At 43.0% G+C, this 25,959-nt stretch overlaps 1 protein-coding gene and 1 long non-coding RNA gene across 3 annotated transcripts in view; one reads left to right on the top strand and one right to left on the bottom strand.

Annotated features, from left to right (window-relative positions):
* The window catches only part of LOC125696345 (uncharacterized), a 50,857-nt gene extending 43,222 nt beyond the window's left edge, over nucleotides 1–7,635 (bottom strand). Inside the window, exon 1 of the long non-coding RNA XR_007378298.1 lies at nucleotides 6,244–7,635. This is a non-coding gene — a long non-coding RNA (uncharacterized LOC125696345). The remainder of the gene's footprint in view (nucleotides 1–6,243) is intronic.
* Nucleotides 7,636–7,966: 331 nt separating this feature from the next.
* The window catches only part of JAZF1 (JAZF zinc finger 1), a 167,750-nt gene continuing 149,757 nt past the window's right edge, over nucleotides 7,967–25,959 (top strand). The window contains exon 1 of one of the 2 annotated variants that reach the window (XM_048951358.1): nucleotides 7,967–8,199. In XM_048951358.1, the coding sequence (XP_048807315.1) occupies nucleotides 8,085–8,199 (115 nt within the window). In that variant the 5' untranslated portion in view covers nucleotides 7,967–8,084. Of the gene's footprint in view, nucleotides 8,200–20,465; nucleotides 20,497–25,959 lie in introns of those variants that run through there. The other variant, XM_048951359.1, reaches the window with a different exon arrangement.

Here is a 25,959-nt window from a genome sequence, read left to right as displayed (position 1 = left end):
GTTTTGTTGTCCCCCCTCCCCCCCCCCCCCCCCCCATTGGTGAGACTCTCGGTGTTCAAGTTATATGCTGAAAGACAGTTTGGTAGAGAAAATAAACACAAGTAACCGGAGTACAAAGCATGTCAGCTTCTTCTGTGTAAGATAACAAAACTCAGATGAGGTTCTGAAGGGTGAGTAATGTCCAAGTTTGTTTCCAAATACTGCATTATGCACAGGCATTTTTTGTTTGTTTGTTTACAAAACAGACCCATGACTTTCTGAGACTATGATGAGCACTTGTTTATGTAAAGCAGGAGCTTCTGCAGCTGTTTACAGATGAAATTATGCAAAGCACTGTATACCTAAAATTACATTCCAGACAGTGGGTATACACAAGTCAGAACATACATTCAGTGAGTGGGGTTTCAAAGTAATTAAGCATCTCCCAACTTCAAACCCTTATACGTTGTTAGGCAAATGAAGAAAAGGGTATATGATCTAAAACATGTGAAATGTATTGGAGGAATTCTGAATCCTTCCCAACTGTGCACTCCAGTGAGGTAAAAGGGGGAATCCTTCAGCCTTCGTGGCAATGAGAATTCATGTTTTCTTTGATATGGAGTTGTATGCCTTCCCAAATGCAGCAGACAACAAATACTCTTTGAGGAGATAGCAGAGCCCTATTCTTGATCATCTCTCCCCTTCCATGTTTCTCTCACGTAAAACTCGTCACACATTTTCTCTCCATTTCTTTTAATTTTTTCTTAATATTTTATTACTGACCCAAGAGTTTCTCCAGTTTGGATTTTTTGTGCAGCACCATTTTAACACTCCCTTTTAGTATCTCAGAGACACTAGTTCTCTTACTGCTGTTCAGTATCTACTTCTAGTGATGCGATGCATTTGCAGATACAAAGAGGTGATTCAGAGTAAACCTTACATAGCAATCTGCTAGATGTAGAGTCAAGTCTGTCTGTAAATGATATAATAGAACCACATCATAGAATTGTTTGAGTTGGAAGGGACCCTTAAAGGCCATCTAGTCCAACTCCCCTGCAATGAACAGACACCTACAGCCAGATTAGGGTGCTTAGAGCCCCATTCAGCCTGACCTTGAATGTCTCCAGTGATGCAGCATGCACCGCTTTTCTGGACAGCCAGAAACAACAGTGCTTCACTACCTTTATAGTAAAAAACTTCTTCCTTATAGCCAGTCTGAAGATTACTGGAAAATCATAAATTTTCACTAATAGATCAGTGTTAGATGAGTTCAGTGGTAGAGACTTTCAGACCCCATGATAAACAAAAGATGGAACAGAAGGAAGATGAGCACATCATTTGTATTGCTGATTTAAGCTGCCACAAGAAATACATGCTTATTTGACAGTGATAGTGGTAATTATGATTTGTAATACTTGCAATATCCCAATTCACAACATTCTTGAAGCTGAGCTTCTGACAGCGTTTGTCACAGGAGATTTTTTTGGGGACGTTTACTAAGGTAGAGTTTTCTTTTATTTGAAAATTGATCTTTTCTGAACAATGCCCTGTGTATCAACTTTCCATTGCCATCAGGCTCTATACTCAATGAGCGTGAAACCTCCTGTTAACAAAGTTATCTGTCTTTCTACTCTTAGAGACAGCAGGCCATCCCTAGTGTTATAAGTTGAATTCACATCAAAGCTTTCTTCTCCCTAACCTAATTTGAGGATGTCAGAAAAACAAGCCTTTTAAGAAAAGGAGAAATTCCCTATGCAATTGCTTGCACTCCCGCTCAAACACAGAGGATTCTCTGACCCTCTGTACTTCTGAGGATTTTTGTTGGAATCTATGCCTTGGTGCAGAATTTTCTGTATTGCTGGTATTCTTGGCTCAATGAAGAATTTTTTAAATGGGAAATTCTCAGGCTAAACAGAAGGGAGTCTGTGCTGAACTTGCAGGCTCTGAAATACACAACTTTCTGTGAGGAGATCCAGAAATGAAGGATCTGGGGTTTATTAGCTAAATTTTGATCTGGGGCAGAGGAACAGGAAGGAAAAATGGGAGATGGCACTAAGCTCCTACTATGCCTCATGTCTTTGCAGATCACTGATGCTGACAGAACAGCCTTAGGAATGCTTTAAGTCATCCTGCAACTACAGCATCATAAATGATCTTCAGGGTCAGAGGGTAGGGGAGTTTGATGTTCTGTCAGTTGCGATGACACTTTCACTCCCAAGAAAAGAAAACAAGGAAAAGCTTATTCTAACTTACAACTACTTTGGTGAAAATTATACTATAATTTTGATGCATTTTGGGATGAAAGTTTTTTCTGACTGACTTTGTAAGTTAATGTCAGTAGATGTCAAAGTCAGCTACAAGTTGGGTCCTCAGTTTAGGAACTGGAACAGGTAAGAAATTCAGAATGTGCTTTTGAGACGCTGTGAAAACTATTTAACAGGAAGTTTCGCTACATACTGTTAGATTTAATTAAATGACAAGTTAAGCTTTCATTGAGATAGACTTACAAAATTGCTATTTCTTTAAGTGTTTGTTTTGTTTTTTCTTTTTAATGCGTGTGTTCACTGTCTCTGATGTTCTGAAAGAAAAAGTTTTAGAAGTGTGCTCCTCCTCTGGGTTGTAGCAAAACAGAGTAGGTTATTCAATACCCATCTAATGCCAAGTTTTTTTGTTTTTTGTTTTTTTTTTTTTCTAAAACATAAAAAGACCACTGAAACAGCTTGTTTTTCACAATTCCAAGGCAAACTAACACCATAACTGTAGTTTATGGTATAACATCATAGAAGCTGCAGATTTCCTGAATTAGTCAAAACAAGAGGATTCCTTTTTTCCTAGGATGCTGGTAACTGAAAGTAGAAAGGCAGCTTTGATCTCCTATTTATCTGAAGATTTGTCCTTCTGAAATTGTGGAAGCCTCTCAAGTTCAACTAAGCAGGATTTCTATCTATTGTTTTGGGGCATCTGGAACTAGTGGGGAATACAGTGCTTTCCCAGCTTCACATTTTATTTTTCCATTGCACCCTGAAGCTACACAGTGCACTGCCAAGAGAAAACTAATTCAGCAGTATAAATTAAAAATAGGATTCTCGTGACACAAAATGCATAAATGTTTTACTTGTATAATGATTTTGCAGCAGTGATATGTCTCCATTATGAGTTCTTCCCAACTTGTGAGATGCATCTCACGTTGCCAGCATGCACAGGTAGAGAGAAATAAAATGGTAAAAACTCACATTGAGAAATTAATGAGTGATGCTTTAGGGAAGAGTGCTGACGACATTTCTTTGTTATATCCAGTTATCCTTGAACTATTTTTCTTTAGAAAAAAACCCTAAGTAAATGTTTCAAGTATGACTTAAAGACTGTAACAATCAGGGCCACATTAAGACTATAATTTTAAGAAGTTTCACATCATTCTTGTGCAAGTCATAACAATGTTCTCAGTAATGCCTCACTATTAAAAATGCAGCTAAAACCAAGTACTTTAAATAAATAATACTGTAAATAAAACTCTGAACTAAGTATTATGATTTTCTTATTATTTAGTTGGGGGTGAAATATCTTTAACAGAAGCTTTATCACCCTCAGGATGCCACAGACAAAGCTACCAAGAGCCTCCAGTTCCCACCTCTAGCTGTCCAGAGAGCACTAGGACAGAACAATCCAGGATTCAGAACATTGTGAACAGATGGCAGCAACCTACCCTTAGATAAGGCCCAGCAGTTACACTACAGCAGTTATTACCACAATTTAATAACATTTTTACATTAGTAAAAATTCGTTATCAGAAAGACCAGCAGTAAGAACACCAACTTTTGGATGCCCCGTCCCTAGAGGTGCTCAAGGCTAGAGTGGATGGGGCCCCGGGCAGCCTGGTCTAATATTAAATGAGGAGGTTGGTGACCCTGCCTGTGGCACAGTGGGTTGGAGATTCATGATCCTTGAGGTCTCTTCCAACCCTGGCCATTCTGTGATACTGTAGGGAGAAAAGGAACACCAAACCAAGACTGCAAACCATAATTTTAATGAAGATAACAACTAAAATCACCCAAGCATGTTTCTTTATCACAATTGACTTTACATGAAGAACACTTAAAGGTGTGACATTAGTGAAGAACAGATGCAGACCTGGGGTATGCATTTACCAGCAGGTAATCAGATGATCTAGCAATCCACTCAGCCTCATAAGGCCTGAATAGCAGCACAGTCTTTCCTCACCTGCACTCTGCTCTCAGCTGTGTGCAAGATTCTGCCTAAGCAGAAGTAACTGCTGAACCAAGGGTCTTAGTGGCCTTCAAATTAGCTTCAAAAAATAAATAAAGCAGGGCCTATCAGCCACTTAAGCTTTTTTTCAGCTCCATTTATTTAAAGTATCCTTTCAGATAGCTATTATCACCCCTGAAATAGATTTACCCAGCAATTAGCTGTAGCTTGACAAATCATTTGGGTCCAATTTGCATTTATTTCTCCCACAGAACAAAACAACAAGGGACTAAGTTCCACGTTCCTTTAGTTTGTTCTGTGAATACTGTAGTTTCTATCCCAGTAGAGCTTGAATAAGAAAATGATTATTCATAACAAAGGACCTTAAGATAGACTAGATTTGGTAAGTGATCTAGTCTGTTAAAAATGATTCAACCTCCCAGACGACAGAATTGTCTGAGATGTAAGGGACTTCATCTAGGGACTAAAGGTCACCTATTGCAACTCCCCAGCAGTGAACAGGGGCACCCACAACCAGATGAGGTTGCTCAGAGCCCTGTCCAGCCTGACCTCAAATGTCTCCAGGGATGGGGTGTACACCACCTCCCCAGTCAACTAACTCTGGTGCCTCATCACCCTCACTATAAAAAGCTTCTTCCTTATATCCAATTTAAGTCTCCTCTTTTTTAGTCTGAAACCATTTCTCTTTTTCCTCTCACAACTCTCTTGTCCCAAATGCTTAAATCATAGGAGAAAAAAAAGAAGTGGTTTAACTATTAACTTTCTAGCAAAGCACTATAGCTGAACATCTACAAAATCAGGCCCTATAGAGTAGGAGGAACTAGCAGGAAAAATATACCTACTTGAATCCTTACTCTGTGGGATACTGAGTAGCTCCCAACTCTCCAGCTTAACTGCTGCAAGAGCTAAGTACTCTCCCTAGCTCAAAAGGTTTCAAAAATCCAGAAAATTTAACAAGCAAGAAATGAAAACAGACCTACAGCTAACCAACTGAGTTAACACATCAGAAAGCAATTGTGACATTGTCTATAAGCAGGTGGCTAACCTTGGATGTTTACTATCCCTGCCTATAGCAGGGAGTTGGAACTAGGTGATCTTAAAGGTTCCTTCCAACCCAAACCATTCTGATTACTTGGTTGCTACAAGCCTACTCTGACTTCTTTGTAGGCAGCAAGCGTTCTGTTAACAGGTATTAAAAGTTACTGACACCAACCTAACATCCACCATAGTATTGGTTCATAATAGACTTTATTCACACACCTGTTGAACATAGTATTCCAGCCCCATGAAATTCTCACATTTAATACACATTCAAGTTAATCTTGATTCCCTGATTTAGGAATATTCTTTGATTTACACTGGCTGGTTTATGCCAAGATGGTGCCTCTTAATGGGCAAACAAGTACAAAATCTGCAGTCCTGACCTTATTAACAACGTAAAGAATCCATGCTTACCAAAAACACTACAGGTTTAAAAAGGCCTACTTGTTTAAGTAAACCAGGCAGCTTCCAGTACAGCAGTTTATTGTGGAAGATACTCCTTACCATATTAATTCTTCCTTCTCACACAATATTTATTGCTTTATGCCTTGATCACATGGGCACATATTCAATTTCGCAGCATTATTTCCAATGACACCTCACATGGTGTAAAGTTGCAGGACCACAGTCTTACCCAAGAACAATTCCTTTGCCAAGTTAACTTTAAGTAATAAAGTTTCTCTGATAACAGGTAGTGGAAAATTAAAAGAATATTTACTTACAAAGTACTTATTCTCAAACCAGGCAGATCAAGTGAAGTGTCTGACATCAAACAGTTCCGTATTATTCCCTCCCCACCCCCCCCCCCAAAAAAAAAATCCCAACAAAAACACACATTCACAAAATGCCTAACAGCACCCATTCCCCAATACTCTAGGCCATAGTTTGCCCTCATAACACAATGGAAAGCACCATGATAACAGCAGCAAGATCCCAGATTGCTACAACACTCAGCTACAACAGCAGCAAACGCAGAAATAAAAGGAAAAAACTACATACCTTCAAAAAGCCTCAGGTACAAAGGGATCTCCAGAGAGATACCCTTCCCTTCCCTGCCAACCCTTAAATGAGGTCTGGGAAGGGGTGGATCCTGGCTCTAGCCTTTCCAGTCACTCAAATGCATTGCTTGCACCTGAGCTCTCCTGGATTGGCCCTGCCTTCCTACCAGGTGCTCAATCACTGGGTTCAAGCTGTCAGCTAGCATTTTTGCTGCAGCCCTCAACCCTGACAACGTTCTGAGGACCACTGTGTATCTGCCACCTATTTCCACCCTCACCCCCTAAAAGTGGTTCCGTATTGTTAGCAGTTCTGTGGTTCAAAGTCTATCTGCAAACTTTGCTTGCAAACTCTATGATTGAAGTAAAAGTGGTTTTTTCAATGTGGTGGTTTTTCAATAGTGGTTGCATTTGTACTAAGAGAAAACATTAAGAAAAATACATTTAGAAGAGAGGAAATATCATAAAATGTATGTAAAAGTATGTGAAAAAAAATGAACGTAAAAGAAAATGACTAACCCAACTTAAAGGACAAAGCTTATTTTGTCACCACCACTGACAGGCTCTGTGATACATAGGACACTGTTAAGTTAAACCAGGATGATTATTCACACTTTTGTGTTGTTTGGGAGTGGGCAAATGCTCATTTTCTGTCCACTGACCATACTACTGCATTTTCAGGCTCAGCTACTCTTCAGCCACTGCAGCATCAGGAACATCCCCACCTGCAATACAGTTAACAAAACAAATGTGGGTTCTATTTCTTCTTATACATACGCCTAATTTTATAGTGCTGAGAACAGTCTGAGGTTGTTAACTGTCAGCAGGATCAGTGCAATTATTTATGTCTATACAATCAACAGAGCTCTATGCAGACTTTGAGGCTTTTTTTTTAGTCACACTTTTGCTCCAAGTAATTAATAACATTGTAGGGCTGTATAAATATAGATAAAGATGATAACAGAACTGGAGTGGGGCAAAAAAAGAAAAAAAAAAAAAGCTTTCCTGACAAGCACACTCACTTTTTTTTTTTTTCCTTTTAATTTTAAATAAAGCTGTCTGTGAATTTGAGCCTAGGGAGACCTTCATTAAAATCAATTAATCAGCCAGCCTCTCCGCTGAATAGCTTTCTGGAGACAAAGTCAAAATAGGTTTCAGGAGCGCGGTGCGGTCCCCCTGCACTCTCCGAGCCCGCGGGCCGTGCCGCGCCGTGACGTTCCAGCGCTGCCCCCGGGCACCTCGCTGCCCGCCGAGGCCTGGCAGGTGCCCCAGGCCCCGCGCAGGTGAGCGCCGGTTCCCGCGGCCTCGCCTCCCCTCAGCCACCCGGCTGCGTGACCCCGGCCGAAGGCTCCTTGCGCTTTCCGATGCGGCTGAGGCGGCGGCTGTGTGCGGAGCGCCCCGCTGCAGCCCGTTCCCTCACCTCGGCGCCCCCCGAGGGGGGAAAGTTGGCGGCCGAGCGCGCCCTCGGCTCCGTGCCGTCGCTTCCGCCGCCCCCGCGTTGAGCCCGGGCGGGTGTCCCCGGCAGCGGCGGCGGCCGTAACCCCCCCCCCACCCCCGGCCCAGCGGCGGGCGCGGAGCGCGGTGCCCTGCACAGCTGTTACGGAGCGGCGCTGGTCCCTCCTCCCAGCTGCGGCTGCCTCATCTCCCCCCACCCAGCCCGGCCCTCCCCTCCGCCGCTCCCGACGCCGCCGCCGCCACCTCCTTCTCCTCTCCCCACCCCCACCTCGCTCTCTCCCCATCTCTCGCTCCGTCCCGTTCCCCCCCTGCCCCCGCCTCTCCCCGCCCCGCCGCCGCCGGCCCTGGCAGAGCAGGCACGGCACGGCGGGGGGATCTCGATGTAACACCATGACAGGCATCGCCGCCGCCTCCTTCTTCTCCAACGCCTGCAGGTTCGGGGGCTGCGGGCTGCACTTCCCGACCCTGGCGGAGCTCATCGAGCACATCGAGGACAACCACATCGGTGAGCGCCCGGGGCAGGGCAGGGCACGGCCGCGTGTGCGGCGGCACAAGGTGCGGCGGGAGCCGGGGGGCGGCGGCCGCCACCGCCGCTGGGAGCGGGCGGGCGCGGAGCGGTCCCGCGGGGCGACGTGGAGGGCGGCCGCGGGAGGCGGCCGCGCGGTGGGTGTGGGCGCGTGCAGCCCGCTGGGCGCAGCGAAGGGAGTTAGTTGGCGTCGGCAGCGGGGAGCGCGGAGACCCGGAGGAGGAGAAGGAGGAGGAGGACGGGCGCAGCGCGCCGCCTGCTGCTTCCGCCCCGGCTCCGGCTGTCAGGGCTCCGGGGAGGGAGGGAGCCGCCGCGGCGGCAGCCATTCCGCTTCCTCCTCCTCCCGCCGCCGCGCTGCGTCCTGTCAGCGCTGTTGCTAGGTGTGGCGGAGTACGGCTCGCCCGCCGCAGCTCGACCGCGCGGGAGGCGCCGGGGGGGACGGCTGCGGAAGGGGGGCGTGGAATGGCGGAACTCCCGGGGCCGAGCCGCGGCTTCGCGCCGTCCGCTCAGTGGAGCCCGAGCCGTCACCTGTAGGCTCGCCCCGCTCTCTCCCCGCGGCTCCGTCCCCGTCCCGCCGAGCCGGCGGGGCCTGCGGGCGGCGGGGCGATGACTCGTCAGTGCCTTCCCGGCGAGGAGGGTGCCTCGTGGGCGGGCGGCGGGGAGGGAGGGAAGGAGCGTGCGCAGGGGCCGCCGGGCCGCCCCTCGGCTGTGCGGGCGGTGCTGAGGGGAGGGGGCGGTGCGGCGCGGCGCTGCGCGACGGCCGTTCACGCCAACTTTTGCGGGCCGCCGCTAGGCCCTAGGCGTGCCCGCGTGGAGCGCGGCGCCGGGCCGGGCGCTCGCGGAGTGTCTCCCCGCCGCTCCGGTCGGCTGCCGGCGGCTCGGCCCCGGCAGGTGTTGCCTGGAGTTTCAGGCGACTTCCCGGGCTTTCTCACGTTTCTTCGTTTATAGAGAAGCTGCAGTGTTCGAGCTGCTCCAAACGGGGCTGCTGCTTCTAAAATCGGGGCAGAAAATACAGAAGTTTTAAGCATCAGTGGGCTGCAGGCTGCTGTGATGCAGTGGCAGCGTAACAAAATAAACGTGCTGCTACAAAATGATGGAGCTGATGGTGCACACTTCAGACTAATTTCAATAAGCAGGCCTGAACGACTGAAAAATTAGAGAAGCTTAAATCGCAAGTGTAGCATTACCTTCATGCAGTGCTGTGGGTCAGGGAGATGGGAGGTATGTGGCTCGTAATTACCATCGTGTTGAGCATGAGGTAACAAAACCACACACCGCAACGCTCTGTAATTTATGACTCGGCGTGGATACTGCTCTGGCTTTGGGGGTTTTCTGCTGAATCTCAGTTGCCGAGCTTTTCCTGCATTGTGCATTGCAACAGAAGCTCAGGAGAAACGGTGACCAAACTGAAAGCTGGCAAGTCATCTTGCATCCCTCCAGTGGTTATCAGCCCAGAGGTGCTACAGCCTGTGGGGTGTCAGGACAGATAGAGACCAGCCCACGTGGCCTGTAATCTGGGGTCAGCAGCTCTCTGGCTCCTCTGCACAGAGGGTAACTTCATGCTGAAATGTTGCAGTTCCTTAATCATCGTGTATGTGATGTTTGCTGCTTATTTTCCTGTCTCAAGCAAGCAGTACACTTTCAGTGTGTACACCTGCATTTAACATGTTTGCCACTGCTTGGACTACAGAGAGCTGAAGCTTTGCCCATGTGATGTCATGTGTGCAACTGATGGGGTGCAAACCAGTGGAAAATAGCACAAATGTGCTTTAACATTTCCTCTCCACGTGGCAATAAGGTAAAGGCAACCTGCTCAAGCATAGATGATGCAGGTAGGTTGTGTTGCTCAACTTCATCAAATGCTTGACAAATTAGTAGGGAGTTGCACCTATTATGCCAAAGTGGATCTCACTTCTCACCTTCAGGCCTCAGCTGCACGAGTTGGTGCATGTGGTGGGCTCCTGGAGCAGCCTGAAGGATCAGAGCCCCAAACTCACCAGGTGCAGATTCTTCCAGAACGTGATTAATGTTTTTTCTTGGAGTGAAGAAGCAAACCTCCAAATAGGAGCTTGTGTTGCACCTCCTTTCTGTGTAAGTCTGGTGCAGACGGAGTCCAGTGTTTTCTGTCACGCAGGGCAAGAAATGTGCACCAAAATTTGCCGTGTTAATAGTTAACTGCAGCTTCTGGCATACATACTGTGTAACATACCATGTAAAACATAGGTTGCTTGGGATGTTCCAGGTGTGCTGTGAGAATAAAGGAAACTCAATTATTTTCCATTGTAACTTTAAACTGAAGTGAGAGCTTGCAAGGCAAATGGTGTCACACTGCAGATAACAAGCCTGATGCTTTGAACAGCTCTGTGGGACACCATCCATAGTGTGATAGTGTGGACTCCTGGTGGTCTCTGCATGTATCTCAGTTGCTGCAATGGATGCAGTGGAATGGGAGCTCTGTCAGTGGAGTGCTGGTGAGAAGTTGGTCATTTTTCGAGCTATGTTGTCTCTGAAAAGATGGGAACAAGTACTTACCCAGGGATCTTTTCCATCAGCCTTGCCAATAAAGCTCAACTTACTGTAAAGGCTCATGGCATTCCAAGGTCAGAATGTATTTAGTTTCTACTGTTCCTTTCCTTGCTTGTAACATAGCATTCATGAATAATGGCGTCATAATGAAGTAGTTCATTGTGCAGTTATGGGACTTTGTGTGTGTGTGTGTGTGTTTTTCTCTTACTAACATCTTATGGACCACCTGATAAATGACCACTACATCGAAAAAAAAGATTTATGCTGGTAGACTGGGGGAATTGGGCATGTTGGATGAAACATTCAAATTTGAGATGGTGCTGACGACCCATCAGCATATTGGCTTTGGTCTCTACTTTTTCATTTAATTATTACATTTATGTATTCTGTTGCACTGAAAATAGTTAAGCTAATTTGGGAGCATAGCTCTTGGGACTTCCCGGAGGCCCTAACAGTGTCCTCTGCAGTGAGAATGTCTGCAAAAGGAACTCCTGTAACTCTGCAGCAGCACTGACTATAAAAGTGCTCTATTTGCATTTTATACGGCTCACAGCTAGAAGTGGACATTGATTCAAAACCATTGATTACTAATTTTTATGATGCTTCTCTGGGAGCTTCTTCTACCAGCTTACTGTCCATGCAGTCTGAAGTGCTGCCACCTCCTCAGCAAGTGTGCCAAGAAGGGGCCTGTTTGTCTGCCTTAATAGGCAGTCACCCTGCCTCTTGGTTTTTCATTGCTCTGTCCTCTTGCAGGTTGCTGGTTTACTTCTCTGATGTTGCTAGGATGGGAACAAAATGCTTTGGTTTTTGGTTTTATTTCATCTGTGATTTGATTTTTCATCAGTCTGCCTGTAGCTGAGCTGCGTCCTTTGGATCATGTATGCATGCATACAAATGATTGTGCAATCACAGAATGGCTTGGATTGAAAAGGACCTTAAAGGTCATGGGTTCCAACCCTGCTGCCATGAGCAGGGATGCCACCCGCTAGATCCTGGAAGCTAGTTCTTCATTTCAAGTTTATTCTGACTAAACTCATCACTAAAGTGAGCTGAAACACTTTATCAGATTTTGACAACGTAATTAAAAAGAAAAAAAGTAGTTTGGATTTATAGGTAGGTATTTTTAATCATATGTGGAGGTGAGGTGGTTGTTTGTGTGAGCTGGTATGTGTTCACTTGTTCCACGTTAAGGACTAGCGTGCTGTATGCTCACCTGTGCATCTGTATAGCTCTGGACAGCATTTCTTCTCCTGAGAAGCGCTGAGGGAATGAATGTGAGTGAAATGAGTCTCTGAACATACAGCGGTCACTGGAATAGCCTGCCCAGAGAAGCAGTGCATGTCCATCTCAGAGGTGCTCAAGGCCAGGTTGGATGGGGCCCTGGGCATCCTGATCTGAAGGGTGCCAGCCGTGTCCATGGCAGGGGGTTGGAATTAGGTGGTCTTGAAGGTTCCACCCTAAGCCATTCTGTGGTCAATGGAGTTGAAGACTGTTAATTGTGTTGCACTGAAATGGTCAGTAGATCTTGATGGAAGGAAGAATCCACCCATCTGCACGGATAGTCACACAAACTGACATGATTCACTGTAGGTACATGTCATCATAACTTAATAAGAAGTTCTGTTGAATAGCTTCTACTGAGGTATAAATATACAAGCTTCTGCTGTCAAAGCTGAGAGCAGTGGTGCTTCTCGTCAAAGCTGACCAGTTCCCCAGCAGTAGGATGAATCCTGCCACAACTCTTCAGAAGTGCGTGAACGTGATTTGGGTGGTTATTTCACACAACTCCTTTTTAGCATTTTGCCTAAGGTGTAAATTAACATTTGAAGTTGGGAGTTGCTGTTTGGAAGAAGTGGTAGATCTTATCCTGAGGCTTTTTATGCAGTAAGTGATACACCAACTGTATGGGATAGTCTTTGGGAGAAAATACCAAGTGGCTGCTGTCATGTGTGCTCTTTGGGGCATGAGGGAGTGTTTGTGGCTGAGCAGCAGTCCTTCTGAGGAAATCAGGTAGAGTAGTATGTGGGGTGCTTTGTCCAGTACTTGGAAGCTGAGGGACAGACACCTTGTACTCTCCATCGTGCTACATAATGTGTAATTATATGGCCTTGCAAAATAAGCGAACAATTACTCGCGTACCTCAGCAGTAGTACCAATTATTGTTCATAGAAAGCAACTAGAGAAACCTAATTGTAGCCATGTTTACCTTAATTTAATCTTCTGTCCAGATCTGTCCATGATTTTTTTGTTCTTTATGGAAAATGCATTTCCCAGCAGTGTGGAGGCACGCATGTTCCCAGGATGTTGCCTATTTGCTTTGCAAGTTGGTCTGGTGAGAAAAGGCGTTTTATTTCAGGGAATTGTTTCTATCTTAAGTAAAGCCTTCTGTGACCAGTGGTTCTGATCAGCAGTTTTTTCCCTGCTTGTAATCTTGAGAATAACAGATTTGGGAATTCTTTTCCATTTCTAGATCTGATTTCCATTGCTGCTTGGGTTTGAATTGAAATTGTGATAAAATGTTAAACGCAATATTGGTAACTAAGTCCAAATTAAATTGATCACGTGGAGCTAAATAGAATTGCCATTAAGCTTCAACTAAAATATGATTTTTGATACTTCTTGACATAAAACACAGTCCTGTTCTGAGGTTACCAGTTACATAGAGAGGCTAACGTGTGCCCTAAAGTTTCGGTTGTATATATTATTGGAAGAAAGGGCTGAAAACAAACATCTGGTAATGTGTTACAAACACATTTTTCCTTTTTAAGGCTGGAGGCTTTGTATAAAGCTATTGGGAGTGTTTTCTTTGCCTACTTGAGTGGCTTTGGGTGAGGTCTATTGCTGGGCTGTGTACTGGCAGCTTTCATTCTGCTCATCTTGTACAATGACAGATACGATTAAATATGAATCAGCTAATAACACAAGCTGAAGAAATACCAGGTAACTTGCAATGCTTGTGTTACGCTTTGCTGGTGCAAAGCATGCTTGTCTTTGGAAGAAAATGTATAGTGATTATTGTGTCTGCTCTTCAGGGTGTGAGAGAAAGTTTCTGTGACTAATCAGTCCTTCTAAGTCCTTATGACAAATGTTAAGTAACCAGGTAGATACTTAATGAATTATTTTCTTTGTCTACTTCATCTTTTCCTGGAGAATGTGAAGAGTCAAGGATGCGAGTAATAAAATAATCAAATGAAGAAGTGATGCCAAAAGATGAGGGAACATGCCTGTCTAATTCAGAGGCAAATTCTTCTACCATTCCTTCCTCCTATATGATACAGTGCAAACATAAGCAAGTAATCAGAAATATTTTATGTCAAGCTGCAGAATACTTCCATGCAGAACAAATAAGCACTAGAGGCCAGCTGCTTTAAATGTATTTCTTGTATTTCTTCTGAATGTGTTTTTTTTTTCTTGTACAAGCTGTGTTTCACTGAGAACTAATTTTATTTGTGTTTAGTAAACACCAGTAATTCAAAAATTGAATGATAAAAATCTAAGTAGATAGCAGCTATGTACACTTTGAGAAAGCAGAGACAAAGATTTTTAGTGTTAATTAAACAATATATTTGTTAAATTAGCTGCAATTAACAAAAAAGATCCTTGGTTTTAACGGTCTGTGAATAATAATTCACAATTAAACTTAAGCAACCTGTCCTGTTATTCAGTTTTTAATTCTACAGCAAGACAATTCGAAGTGCTTTATTTATTGTACGTTTCTTTAGTTTTGAGAGGCTGAAGTAATATTCTGGTTTGATGGTTTTCTTTGATTATGGTTTTTGCATTGTTTAGCTCACGTTCTTAGGACTTTCCTTCTTAACTATGTGCGGTGATAAAGAAAAGGAATGGATTTCTTCACCAAGGAGACTGCAGTGCTGTTTGTGTCTCTGATGTGTACTCAAACTGGAGTATATTATTAGTGTTGAGTTCTGTTTAAGGTAACATAGTACATTAATGAGGAAATTGACTGAAATACAGGTGTTACATCTTATTAATGTTCCGTTTTGCGGTTCAAAGGATGAAGTGGAAATAGAATTCATGAGTTTAAATAGATTTTATCAGTTAGGGGGAAAAGTGGGGGAAAAAGCAGTGAGGTCTGAAGCCAAGCTTGAATCAAAAAGGTTTTATTTATGATATTTTTGTAAAAAGATGAGCACTTTCGTTCTGAAACATCGCTGTTTCTAAAACTGCTCCATCTGAATGTTTTTTGTTGTTTTGTTTATTGTTGTTTGTTTGTTTTTTAATTTAGGAAGTATTTGGACACTTCTAAGGTTCCCCCCACTTTTTTCTTTCTTTTTCCCCAGGGCTACTTTTCAAACTTGACAGGTCTGCAAATGTTTCTGTTCTCATGAAAATTTGAATTTCATGAAAAAAATCATCGAATTGTAAATATTGGCTGAAAGAAAATAGAGCTGCTGGATATCTGTGTGCTGTGGAAGCAGGTAGCTGTAAAGTATCATGTCTTCAGTATCGTGTACTGTAGTCATCTTCCTTTCTAGGAGTTACCCAGGCAGGAACTGTAAGTGAAGCTGTAACGCAGAATTTGGAGGTGATGCATTTAGGACACCAGAGATGCAATTTCACTGCTATCTGAAACTAGCATGGGTATGTGAATGTGAACTTAGCCCCGTGGTGCGCTGGATGGCTGTAGCATTCCATGAACAAAACCCTATGTCATCACTTCTTCCTTCTTGCTAACAACAAGCTTTGTGTGTTTGTATTGTTTTGTATGCTTTCATCAGCACACGTGTGGTTGATACGGGAATTCACTTCAGGGCTTGGTGAAGACTTCGGATGCTTGTGTACTCCCAGTTACCAAATTATTGAGGATCTGCCCGTTATTCATGTTTCCTTTTGTGTTTGGTGAAAGTGCTGACTTAGATTCTGGTAAATTTAGTGACAGACTTGTGGGGAGACCAAAAAGCTTACCTCTTTTTGTAACAATCTGTTGGAGCAGTGTTGCAGCTCCTGTAACTGGTAGAGGAGTGTCTGCTACCTCTCAGGCATCGTTGGTTGTTGCACTGGGTCACCTGAATGCTCTGTGAGCTGTTAAGGTCCTAGTTCTGCAATAAATACATGAATAAACCACTCATCTCTATTTCAGTTTGGGCAAGGGAGTTTTTTTTCTGTTTATCCCATTAAGTTCCTCGGATGTCTGCGGAGCAAGTTTTATGGCTTCATTATATGAACTTTTTAAGATGAGAACAGAGGGGGATGCATAAGTAAATGCTGTAGAGATCTATATAAACTGCCAAAGAACTCCTTTCCCCCACAGATTCATTTAGGCCATGTTACAAGAACTTCTTGACTTGCTTAGTGAGTTAACTAATAAGATGGATTTGTGGAAGGGCAGCAGAACATCTACACAGCTGTGAGAGCACAGGAGGTAACTCAGGAGTATGCTGTTGGTGTTCTCAAGCCAGAGATTAATCATTTCAATGCAGAGTACTGTGGACCTCTCTGTACCTTAGGGAGGCTTTCTGCGTGTGCTTAGAACTTTTCCCAGACAGTGCTAGCATCAGTAATACTTCAGCTTACATATCAGAACATTTCTTAACTTGATTGAGTCATCCTGAGCCACATAAATGCTACTGTAGGTGAGAAATGTAGATGCTGTGCCTGTGTCAATCCTCATGCTTTTTATCTTTGGCATTTATGCTAAACAGTATAATTCCAGCTATTGTTCCCTGTCGTAGGGCAGCTATCCAGAGAGCCAGTTATCTGGATGTAATATCTTCTCATTTCAGCTATCCAGAATGATCTCTTTTTCACTGGCAATTTTGGTGAGATTTTGTTTTCAGAACAGAGCAAACAACCTATTTTTGCTTACAGCTGTCTTGAGGCAATTACCAGGGCTCTTTTTAGACCAGATTCAGGGTGGGAAATAAAGTCTGCATCGGACATAGTGATCTGGAGCATAGTTACATGCCAAGGACTTGTAATGGCTCACTGAGCCAGCTTCCAGGGCTGGGGTTAAGTATTAAGAGCCCATAAGCACAGCTTGTTACATTGTGAGATTGTAACTGGATGCTCAGGATGGGGAAGAAGTATTTGTTGCTCTTACCTTGTGTGGATAATTTTGATTGCATTCTTGTATTTTAATATTAACTCTTTAGAAGAAATTACTTTTGAGCCACCTTTACCTGGTGGATTTTAGCTCTAGAGCAGTTTTTGTATTGCTAGGTCTGAAACTGAGCTCAGACACTCATTTTGCTTATTCATGTTCTGTAGCAGCAGCTGTGCATAAATGTTTGAGGCATGTGAGTATTTATTTGCATCTTTGTGTGGTGTGTGGCTAGAACTGTGACATGGAACTGAGTTCTTTAGGCAGTGCTGCTAACTTATGTGTTGTGGTAGCACAATGTTTATTCTGCAGTCATTTTGTTCTATTAGACTTGTTACATCAATGATTAGGGATAATAATAATGTTGATCTTTTTGCAGTTGTAATTTTAAAATATTAATTCTTACTGAAGACCAACTAGATGTTTTGATGAAAAGTGAGAGCTGGAGAGAGGTGGTTGAAACTGCCCACCTGTTTAGTTTGTTGTTGGCAGTATTGACAGATGATAGTAATCTGCAGAGGTAAGAAGAAAAAAACCTTCCTGTACCTGCATTTTGGGAAGACAGTTGTGTGGGATAAGTCACATCAACCAAAAAACTGCATACTGGTGGGTAGCATGAAATTTAAAATAAAATTTGAAAAACCTCATCTGTGTGTTGTCACGTGGAACAAAGGCAGACCTTTACACTTTTTTTTTTTCCTGTTAATTTCCTGGCTTTGTTTCCTAAACTAGGAAGATTCAACTCCACTCCTTCCCTGCCACCTTTCTTTTCATCTGTGAAGCTCTGACAGGTGGAGGGAAAAGGATGATGAATCCCACACCTACGTATTGCTGCCTGCGAGTGAAAATCTGTTCAGGCAGTGATCAGCTTAAGAGGAGCAGTTGTTCCAGTACACATAAACACAGACCACAGATTTTGTTGGTGACACAAAGTGTTTTGCCCTGTGTGTAATAAAAATCCACCAAGAAAGGCATGCAAGTATTTTGTGCTAGGATTGGTAGGTACGTGATTTAGGATTTTTAGGCAGATGAGAAGTTGCTTGCCCTTCTATACTGCTTTTCAGAAAATCTCCAGCCTGTCTGTGCTCTCCTGCTGTTCTGCAGGTGAGTAGTTTATTTTTCTCCATTGGAGTGGGAGCTGTTCTGTCACAGCTGCTGCTCCTCTGTTCTGGAACCACAGAACCACTCCATCGTGTAAAATCTCAAAGCTTTCTTTTCTTGTGAATGCTCACTGTTCTGATTTATTTATTTTTTTTATACTCTGGTGCAAGTACAGCTTAGGAACAGAATGCTTACACAAGTATAATAGTATGATACAGTTTACTTGTACTGATAAGAACCCTGTGTGTGTACTTGAACCCTCTAAGCACAGAAGGTTCCTTTTCTGTCTTCACCAAGTGTGTGATATTCATCTCTTTAGCTGAAGGACTAATGCTGAAATTCCAAGTTTTGAAGTTAAAGGGAAACCAGACTGCATGTATTGGCTCGATTCTTTACTGATGCCTAACACCTCTTTCCTGATGTTTCACACACTCTTTGCTAGAAAAAGGAAAGAAGCAGAGCATAACAAGGTATAAAGAAGGATAAATTTGAAGTTGAAGCAAGGAATGAAAGCAGTTTGTGAAAGATGTAGTGGAAATGCTGAGTCACGGTTTGAATCGGTGATTGAGCACCTGGTGGGAAGGCAGGGCCAACCTAGTGGAGCTCAGGTGCAAGTAGTGCTCCTGAGTGACCAGGAGTGGAGCCAGGATCCACCCCTTTGCAGGCCTCATTTAGGGTTGGCAGGGGGAAGGGAAGGGTGTCTCTCTGGAGATCCCTGTGAACCCGAGGCTTTCTGAAGATAAGAAGATTTTTTTTTTTCCTCTGTTTCTTTGTCCATGGCTGCTGCATTTGAGCAGATCCTCACTTGGCTGCAGCCTGGACTGTTTTCTTTTGCACAACTGCAATAGCACTTCGTAGTGCTTGAACTGTCATATATCTGTAGATAACTCTCTGTGTTTACTTTGGAAAGGGAGAATTGATGATTCCTCTTGATGGTAGAGGAGTATTTTAGCTCTTGTGTAGTCACTGTAAATACATTTCTAGAGGGGTTTGTACTTAGGGACTGCTGAGTTATTTATTCATTCTCTTGAAAATGGCAGTACCTTCTGCAGCGCCTGCTTTCAGTATGGTCTGCTTTTTGAAATGGATGTATATGGCTTAGTTAAACAAACTTGATTGATTCTTACATGGTAAACGTGCAGAAAATATTTAAACTGACAAATAAACCAAACGTGGTAGCTCTTCCAATCAGGTGACCTGGGAAAAGAGAAGATGCAGTAGTGAGAGGTAGATTTAGTTAAAAGCCACTCCATCCTCTATGGATGTGAATGGGGAGACTGCAGAGAGAGCACAGGGTTATTTCTGTGCTGTGAAAGAGATGTGAGGACTTCACATCACTTACAAAAGTTTTCCTGATCATTCCATTTACTAGCTGTTTGGTGTACATAGTAATATACCAGCAACTTGTTTAGCTGTTTTGTTACTTAGGGTGTGTTGTAATATGAAAGACATCCAGTAACAGTGACGTGACCTTACCAGAAAGGCTTGAATAATGTAATTGCTGGCTTGTGCACAGACTTCTTAGTAGATATCTTGATTGGAGGAGAACAGGGAAACGCCTGTCACAAAGACACAGTAGTAATAAGACTGGCTACTCAGTGTATATTCATCGGTTGTATTCAAGCACTCAGATAACCACAGTGCGGCCCCAGTTTGAGGCATTAGATAAATGGAATAGCAACTCGTACTATTTTTTTATTTGTTAGGGGCTTGAATTTGAGGATCGATTGTGGATGTTTGCTGAGAATGAAGATGTTCCGATGCATTTTGCATTCCATGGGTCTTGTGCTGAGCACGTGCCTATGTATGGCCAGCTGACTTTCATCAGGTTTTGTTTTTGGGGGAGTAGCTCGTAGAGGCCTTCTGTTGAGGAGCAAACATTTTTAATATACGCAATCTTTTTTTCACTGATGTGCATTTGTGGTGTCAGTGTTACCATCTTGAAGTGGATTTAGGAAAAGGGAAAACAGTGCTCCCTGTTTCCTAAACTTGGCTTACCCACACTGCACTGTGTAGCTGATTCTGAGTCCATGGTGTTTGGAATGAAATTTTTCTGCATACATCCAGCATTCCTATAGAAACGAATGTTGAAGACGACTTCTAAAAATCACCAATGCTTTGCCACTAAATAGAAACTTCTGCATTACTTTCAACATCATAATTTCTTGTCTCTGTACAGCTTTGGAGTTAGTTGATGTGAAACAAAGATTTAGTCCTGTATGTTTCTTCTCATTTCAAACTGCTTCAGCCAACTGAAGTTACCCAGATGAAGTACTGCCTGTGAGAGATGGCCAGAGCGCTGCTGTTGTATATATGGACTACAGAGATTAATCTACTTATCAAATACACTGTAGAGTGGAATTTGTGTATTTCTAACTGTGTAACTGCAGCGGAAGTGCTGAGTCTGGTGATTGAGCACCTGGTAGGAAGGCAGGGCCAACACAAATGAGCTCAGGTGCATGCAATGGCAATGTGCCTGAGTAATGAAAGGGCTGGAGCCAGGATCCACCCTTTTCCAGACCTCGTGTAAGGGTTGGTAGGTGAGGTATCTCATCTGAAGATCCCTGTGTACATGAGGCCTTTTGAAGGTAGGCAGATTCTTTTCTTTGTCCGTGTCTGTTGCATTTGAGTAGACCCTCACTGGGCTGCAGCCTGGGATTTTGTTACCGTGCTGTCATTGTTGCATTTTCCATCATGTTACAGTGTTAAAATAACAGAGAACCAAATTTGCTGTTGTGGATTTTGTCTGAGGATTGAAGAAAATAGGAAGGCACTTTGCAAATCAGGTGGAATAACATCCAAGTTATTTGCTGATGCAGTGTTAATAGATCTAGAGTACTGAAAGATTTTCATTATTTGCTTTGCCATCTAATCTCCTATTCATGACAGGTTTAAGTATTGTAACAGGTCTTGAACTTTTACTTTGGGAATAATACAGTAAAAGACATAGGAGGAAGATGCTGGAACTGTGTGGTGGTGTTGAGTGTTGCTTCCTGTGGGGTTACTTTTTTTTTTTTTTTTTTTAACTTAAAGCTCTCCTATCTTATGCTATCTATGCTTTGTTTATAATGTTTGTTTTGGTTTTGTTATTTTGTTTTCTACTGAATCTTTCAAGTAGTAATAAAATGGATGAAAATATGAATTCTGAGGTTTCCAGTATGAGACCATGTTCCATGAGACCATGTGGAGATGAAAATGCTGTTTCAGGTATTGGTCTGGTGCATGAATTTCCACATTGACTTAGGTGAAAGGGGGAAGGGAATACTGTGTAATGAAAGACAGCAAGTGAATGTGGTTTTCCTGCTGAAGTGCAAGGTATTGGTTGATAGCAATGTTAAAATTACAGATAAATTGATGGCAGTAATAAACATTGATGCTTGGTAATGTGCCTTTTCTGTATGTAGAAGTTACTGCAAGGGCCACTTGTCTCTGCCTAGTGACTGAGAGAATGAATTCGAGGGAGGTGGAAGCAGCTGGTGGTGGGCAGCAGGGCTGTGAAAACAAGGGCTTTAGGAGACCTCTGATAACTCTGGATTGTACGTGGGTGACTTCTCCACTGAGAAGATGCCAGTATTTGTATCAGGTGATGTAGGCTCATAACTAAGCCTATGCATAAATAAAGATGAGTGACATATGCAAAAAGGATCTTTACTTTTCCTTTCTCTGAGTGCGAACATGCTGCACGTAAATAAATACTTTGGGTGGGAAACTGAAGTCTGAATTCCCTTTCATCGTGGAATTCAAAATGGATTTTACTTAGTGGAGTATATGGCTACTTTGTTTTTCCGATTGTTTCTTTTTTTAACATATGTTTACCGTAACTTTATCTTGTTTTTCTGTGTGAAAACAATCTGTTTCTGTGTGCTGTTGAGATTTTAGTAGTTAGCTCAATTGATTCTGGAGGAGAAAATCTTAGATGGTCAAAATATGTGGACAGGTGAGGTGAACCATAAGTATTTATTTCAGCAGCCAAGTATGATTTTTAAACTCTGTCTATGAGCCTTATTTTTCAGAGCAGTGTCTGTGAGGCCGTTTCCAAACCCAGTGCTTATTAAGTGCTTAAGGATTACTTACTAGTTGCTATATTTATATTTTTCTTCTTCTGCATTTTCTGTTATATATTTTTTCCTTTCTTTTTTCTATTGATCCTCTTTGTGTGTATGCCTGAAACAAGAATATGCCCAAAACAGTCCTAAGAAAGTGAGGGACAGAGAGAGACTCCAGATCAGCAAGAGTGCTGTTGCTGACTCTGTTGCTATTGTTTTAGCTGTTGAAGGAGTGCTTTATTGCTTTTTAATGATCTCGGATTATATTTGACTTTGTATTGAATAAAAGAATGTGCTGCTGCCAGATTGTCTTTGCAGAAACAGAACAACTGGATGAAGAGAAAATTGAGGAATAAAATGTTAAGCAGTGGTGAGACTGGGATTGTAAGAGTTCCTTGTAGTTAGCAAATCTTTTTCCTGTCTTTTCCTTTTTTTCCCCCACACTCTTCGTCTCCTCTCAGTTCTTTGAAAACTGAGGAAATTTGAGTAAATGGGGTCTGATGCAGCAGGAAAGGGTTGCATTTGCCACTGCCTGTATGTCCTAGTGGGACAGATGAGTTAAGAGTGTCACGATCCTCAGTGACTGTGGCGGTTTTGCCCTGATGAGCAGCTGAAGTCCCTCTCCTCAAAGGAAGAGGATGGCAAAAGATACATTTGGATTAGACCTGCTGCCCTGCCGGTGTCTCCTTCCCAGCCTACTGGTTCTAGGGGAGTTGAAGCAAGTCTTGATGCTGTGCTCTGCTCAGCAGTAGCCAAAACATCAGTAATGGCAACTTTGTCCTAGCTGTAAGTGCAGGGCACAGCACTGTACAGGCTGCTGTGGGGGAAGTAACTCCATGGCTACACAGCAGCAGTGTTGCGAAGCTACTGAGGATCACAGTGGTGTTGATGAGCAGTTGGTCTGTTATCGCATCCTTTGTGATAACACTTGCTGATCCTTTGCCTGGGCAAAGGATGCTGATGTGGTGGTGTTTCTCCAAAGCCACTTGGGGTGCGCAGCTGTGAGCAGGAAAGGAGCATGCCAGTGGTAGAAGGCTGATCTGGGGTGCTTACAGAAGGCGCTTCTTGATTCAGATACAATTTATCTACCAAAACCACTGCCCATGAAAGAAGCTAGGGCAGAAATCACAGCCTGTGAAAGTAGTTTTTTCTCTATGAATCATAAGCCATACTGTGGTCTGGCCTGTGGCCTGCTTGTGGAGCCTGACACTGCCGTGAAGACTGCTGCTATTTATTTTTCCTTCTGCCTTCCCCCCTCCTGCAACTCCTGCCCTCTGTAGAGATGGAAGGCGACTGAGGTCTCACACACTGTGAGGCAGGGTGGTATTTCTAGGTCATTGCACTGTTTGTGTTCATTCATTCACAGGTGTGTGGTTTTCCTTTTCTTTCTTTTTATTTTCTTCTAAATCTGGAGAGGTTTGCCTGTAAGATAAAAGATTAAAGCGCTTGCCAGGGTCATGTAGTGTGCGTGTGGTTGCAAGAGTTTTATATAAACTCCAGTTTTGCCCCTCCCCTCTCTGTGTCAGTTCTTTCACACAGATGTGAATATCTGAGAGCCAGAAGAAGGTTTCCTGTGACTGGTAGGTTGTGTTACAGGTGAGTGCTGCCCCAGCATCAGGAGAGCAGGGTGAGAGGTATGCTGCCCTGGTTGTATTCCCTTGTGAGATGAGAACAAGTTTTTGTTTGGATTCTTCTGACTGTCAAGCTGCTTGCAACTGAACTGTTTTATTCTATGCTTCACTGAGGACTTAGAGTAATATTTTTGCAGTCGTTTATTTTGCTTTTCCTCCTTTTTTTTTTTCTTTCTGATTTTTGCTGCTCCCCTACCCTGCGCTACTTTTGCATTGCTGTGTTTTTAATCCTTGTGTTCGTTTACTTGGTCCTTCTGTGCAGAGCTGAATGGGATCCTCTGGATCAGCTGTCCAGACAGCTGTGTCTCACAGTCACGTTTAGAAGCATTTGAACCTCTATTTTAAAAATCTGTCTATTGAGATAACCTCTTATTAGGAATATAAAGTGTTTAAAAACTAGTGTCTGTCACGTTTGCTAATCTTACTCAAATTTTTGTTTAAACCTGGGTTAGTTTTTCTCATCCTTCTTTGTACCATTTTCTCTCGCCTATTTCATTGTGTCCAGCTTACCCCATTTTGTTTTCTCCTCAGTTGCGTGTAAAATTCATGGTGAAATGTTGAACTCCACATGCTTGGGTCTGTAAGAGTGTGACAAGTGGTGAGAAAATCTTTTCCAAATGAACCTTGACATATGTCATCATTGTGAGTACACTGAATCGAATGCTCATGCTAAGCGTATGCGAAAGGTAGTTACATACACAGTTGTGAACTTCAGGTGTGCTTTATTTGAAATAAAACACTTTTTTTCTTGAAAGTTGAGCCGCTGGTTAATTTAAGGAATGGTTGTTTTCTGTACACCAGGGTCATGGTGCATCATGCAGTTTGAATAGCTGCACTCCATGTTTTTAGGAGTCTGCAGCACCTCAGCCAAGGCTGAGCAATTCCTGTGAGGCTCTTTCTTTAGGTGAGGTATCCATACTGAAGTACAAGTCGTTGGTTGGTTTCTTGTCTGCGTTTGACTAACTTCTGCTGATTTATGAGTTTCAGTTGTTCAAAATCTTTGTAACTGGAACATTGTTGGCAATGGTACTCCATATGGTATAGAGTAACTTTTTGTTCATGTCCTTCCTGTGTTTTGTTTACATATTTTTGTTCTGTAGCAAATGTTTCTCATGTTACTTGTAAATGTGCCTTTTCTCCAGAAACTTAGCAGATTGCATGTGAGTCATTTATTTTAATTCCAAATCAATTCCAGTCACAGTAGTGGATATGAACTGGCAAATTTGGATTGTGATCTTGAGGTGCAAGTCCAGTCAACTGATCATTACTGATGCCCGGCTGTGCTTCAGCGTGGATCTGTTGTATCTGCCCATTGCTGGTATATTTAATGGCAAATCTTACACTTAATGATGTAGGTCTTTCAGTTGAATTGGTTTTCCTTAGTTTCATTGGCTATAACTGGAAAATGGTTCATCGTATCATCTGCGGGATTCGGACTGAAATGTTGGAACTACCTGGTTGTGAATCATTTAGAGAGAGTCATGAGATTAAAAAAGCATTGTGCTGTGTGTTTAAGCATGTTGCCCATGAAGTCAAATGAAGTATTTTCTGTGCAGTAAATAATTTTGATCAACCTCTCAGGCTGTGAAACTAGCTTGAATATATTATTAATAAGGGGATAATAGAATTTTCATGTGTCTGTACTGTACTATAAAGGTTTCTGGAATCATTTCAAACAGAAATAACATCAAAAAGAAAAGGCTGCATTACTCTTTTTCTCCTCCCAAAAGGTAGATTTGAATGGAGCACCGAGCATGCAGCGTAAGGATGAAGGATTAGCACAATAAGTTCCAGACCTCTTTCTGCCCCCCCCCGCTTTGCTATCATCTCCTGTCTGATTCAGGATGTTTCTCCAGATGCAGGCTGTATCTCTGAAATCGTACTGTGGCCAATAGTTGGCACACGTAAGAACTCTGTACAAAGTGGGGAAGCAAATAGGAATGGCATGGGAGGATGAAGTGGTGTTGCATGTCATCCTGAGTTTCCTTCCCTTCCCAGCTCATGGTTTCAAAATTGGCTCTGTCCCAGATCCATGGTTTTGAAGTGGGTTTGGCTTTCTGAGAAGGGGATGATTTGTTTGATACTGATATAAACATTTTGACTAATTGTTCTTCTTAGTTACTCATCTGTTGTGTTGTGCTGTTTGCTGTGAAGTCTTCCATATCAGCCTTCAGGATCTGATATTACTGAAGTTTGCGGGCTGAGGCTGCAGAGAAGGGATTGTGCCTTTCAAAAAGTATTAACTCCAAGCTGGGATAGAGGAGATAATCCTCAAAAGGCTTGCAATAACTGTATTAAAAATCTTCAGTGGATGAGGAAAGTGCTTCTGCTTTTCTTAGGAGCATATAATCTGTCTTACAGTGTTTTATGGTGC

Source organism: Lagopus muta, chromosome 7 (assembly GCF_023343835.1).
Source record: "Lagopus muta isolate bLagMut1 chromosome 7, bLagMut1 primary, whole genome shotgun sequence".
Classification (NCBI taxonomy): Eukaryota; Metazoa; Chordata; class Aves; order Galliformes; family Phasianidae; genus Lagopus; species Lagopus muta.
Note: the sequence above shows the minus strand (reverse complement) of the source record. Positions and strands in the feature narration are given on the sequence as shown.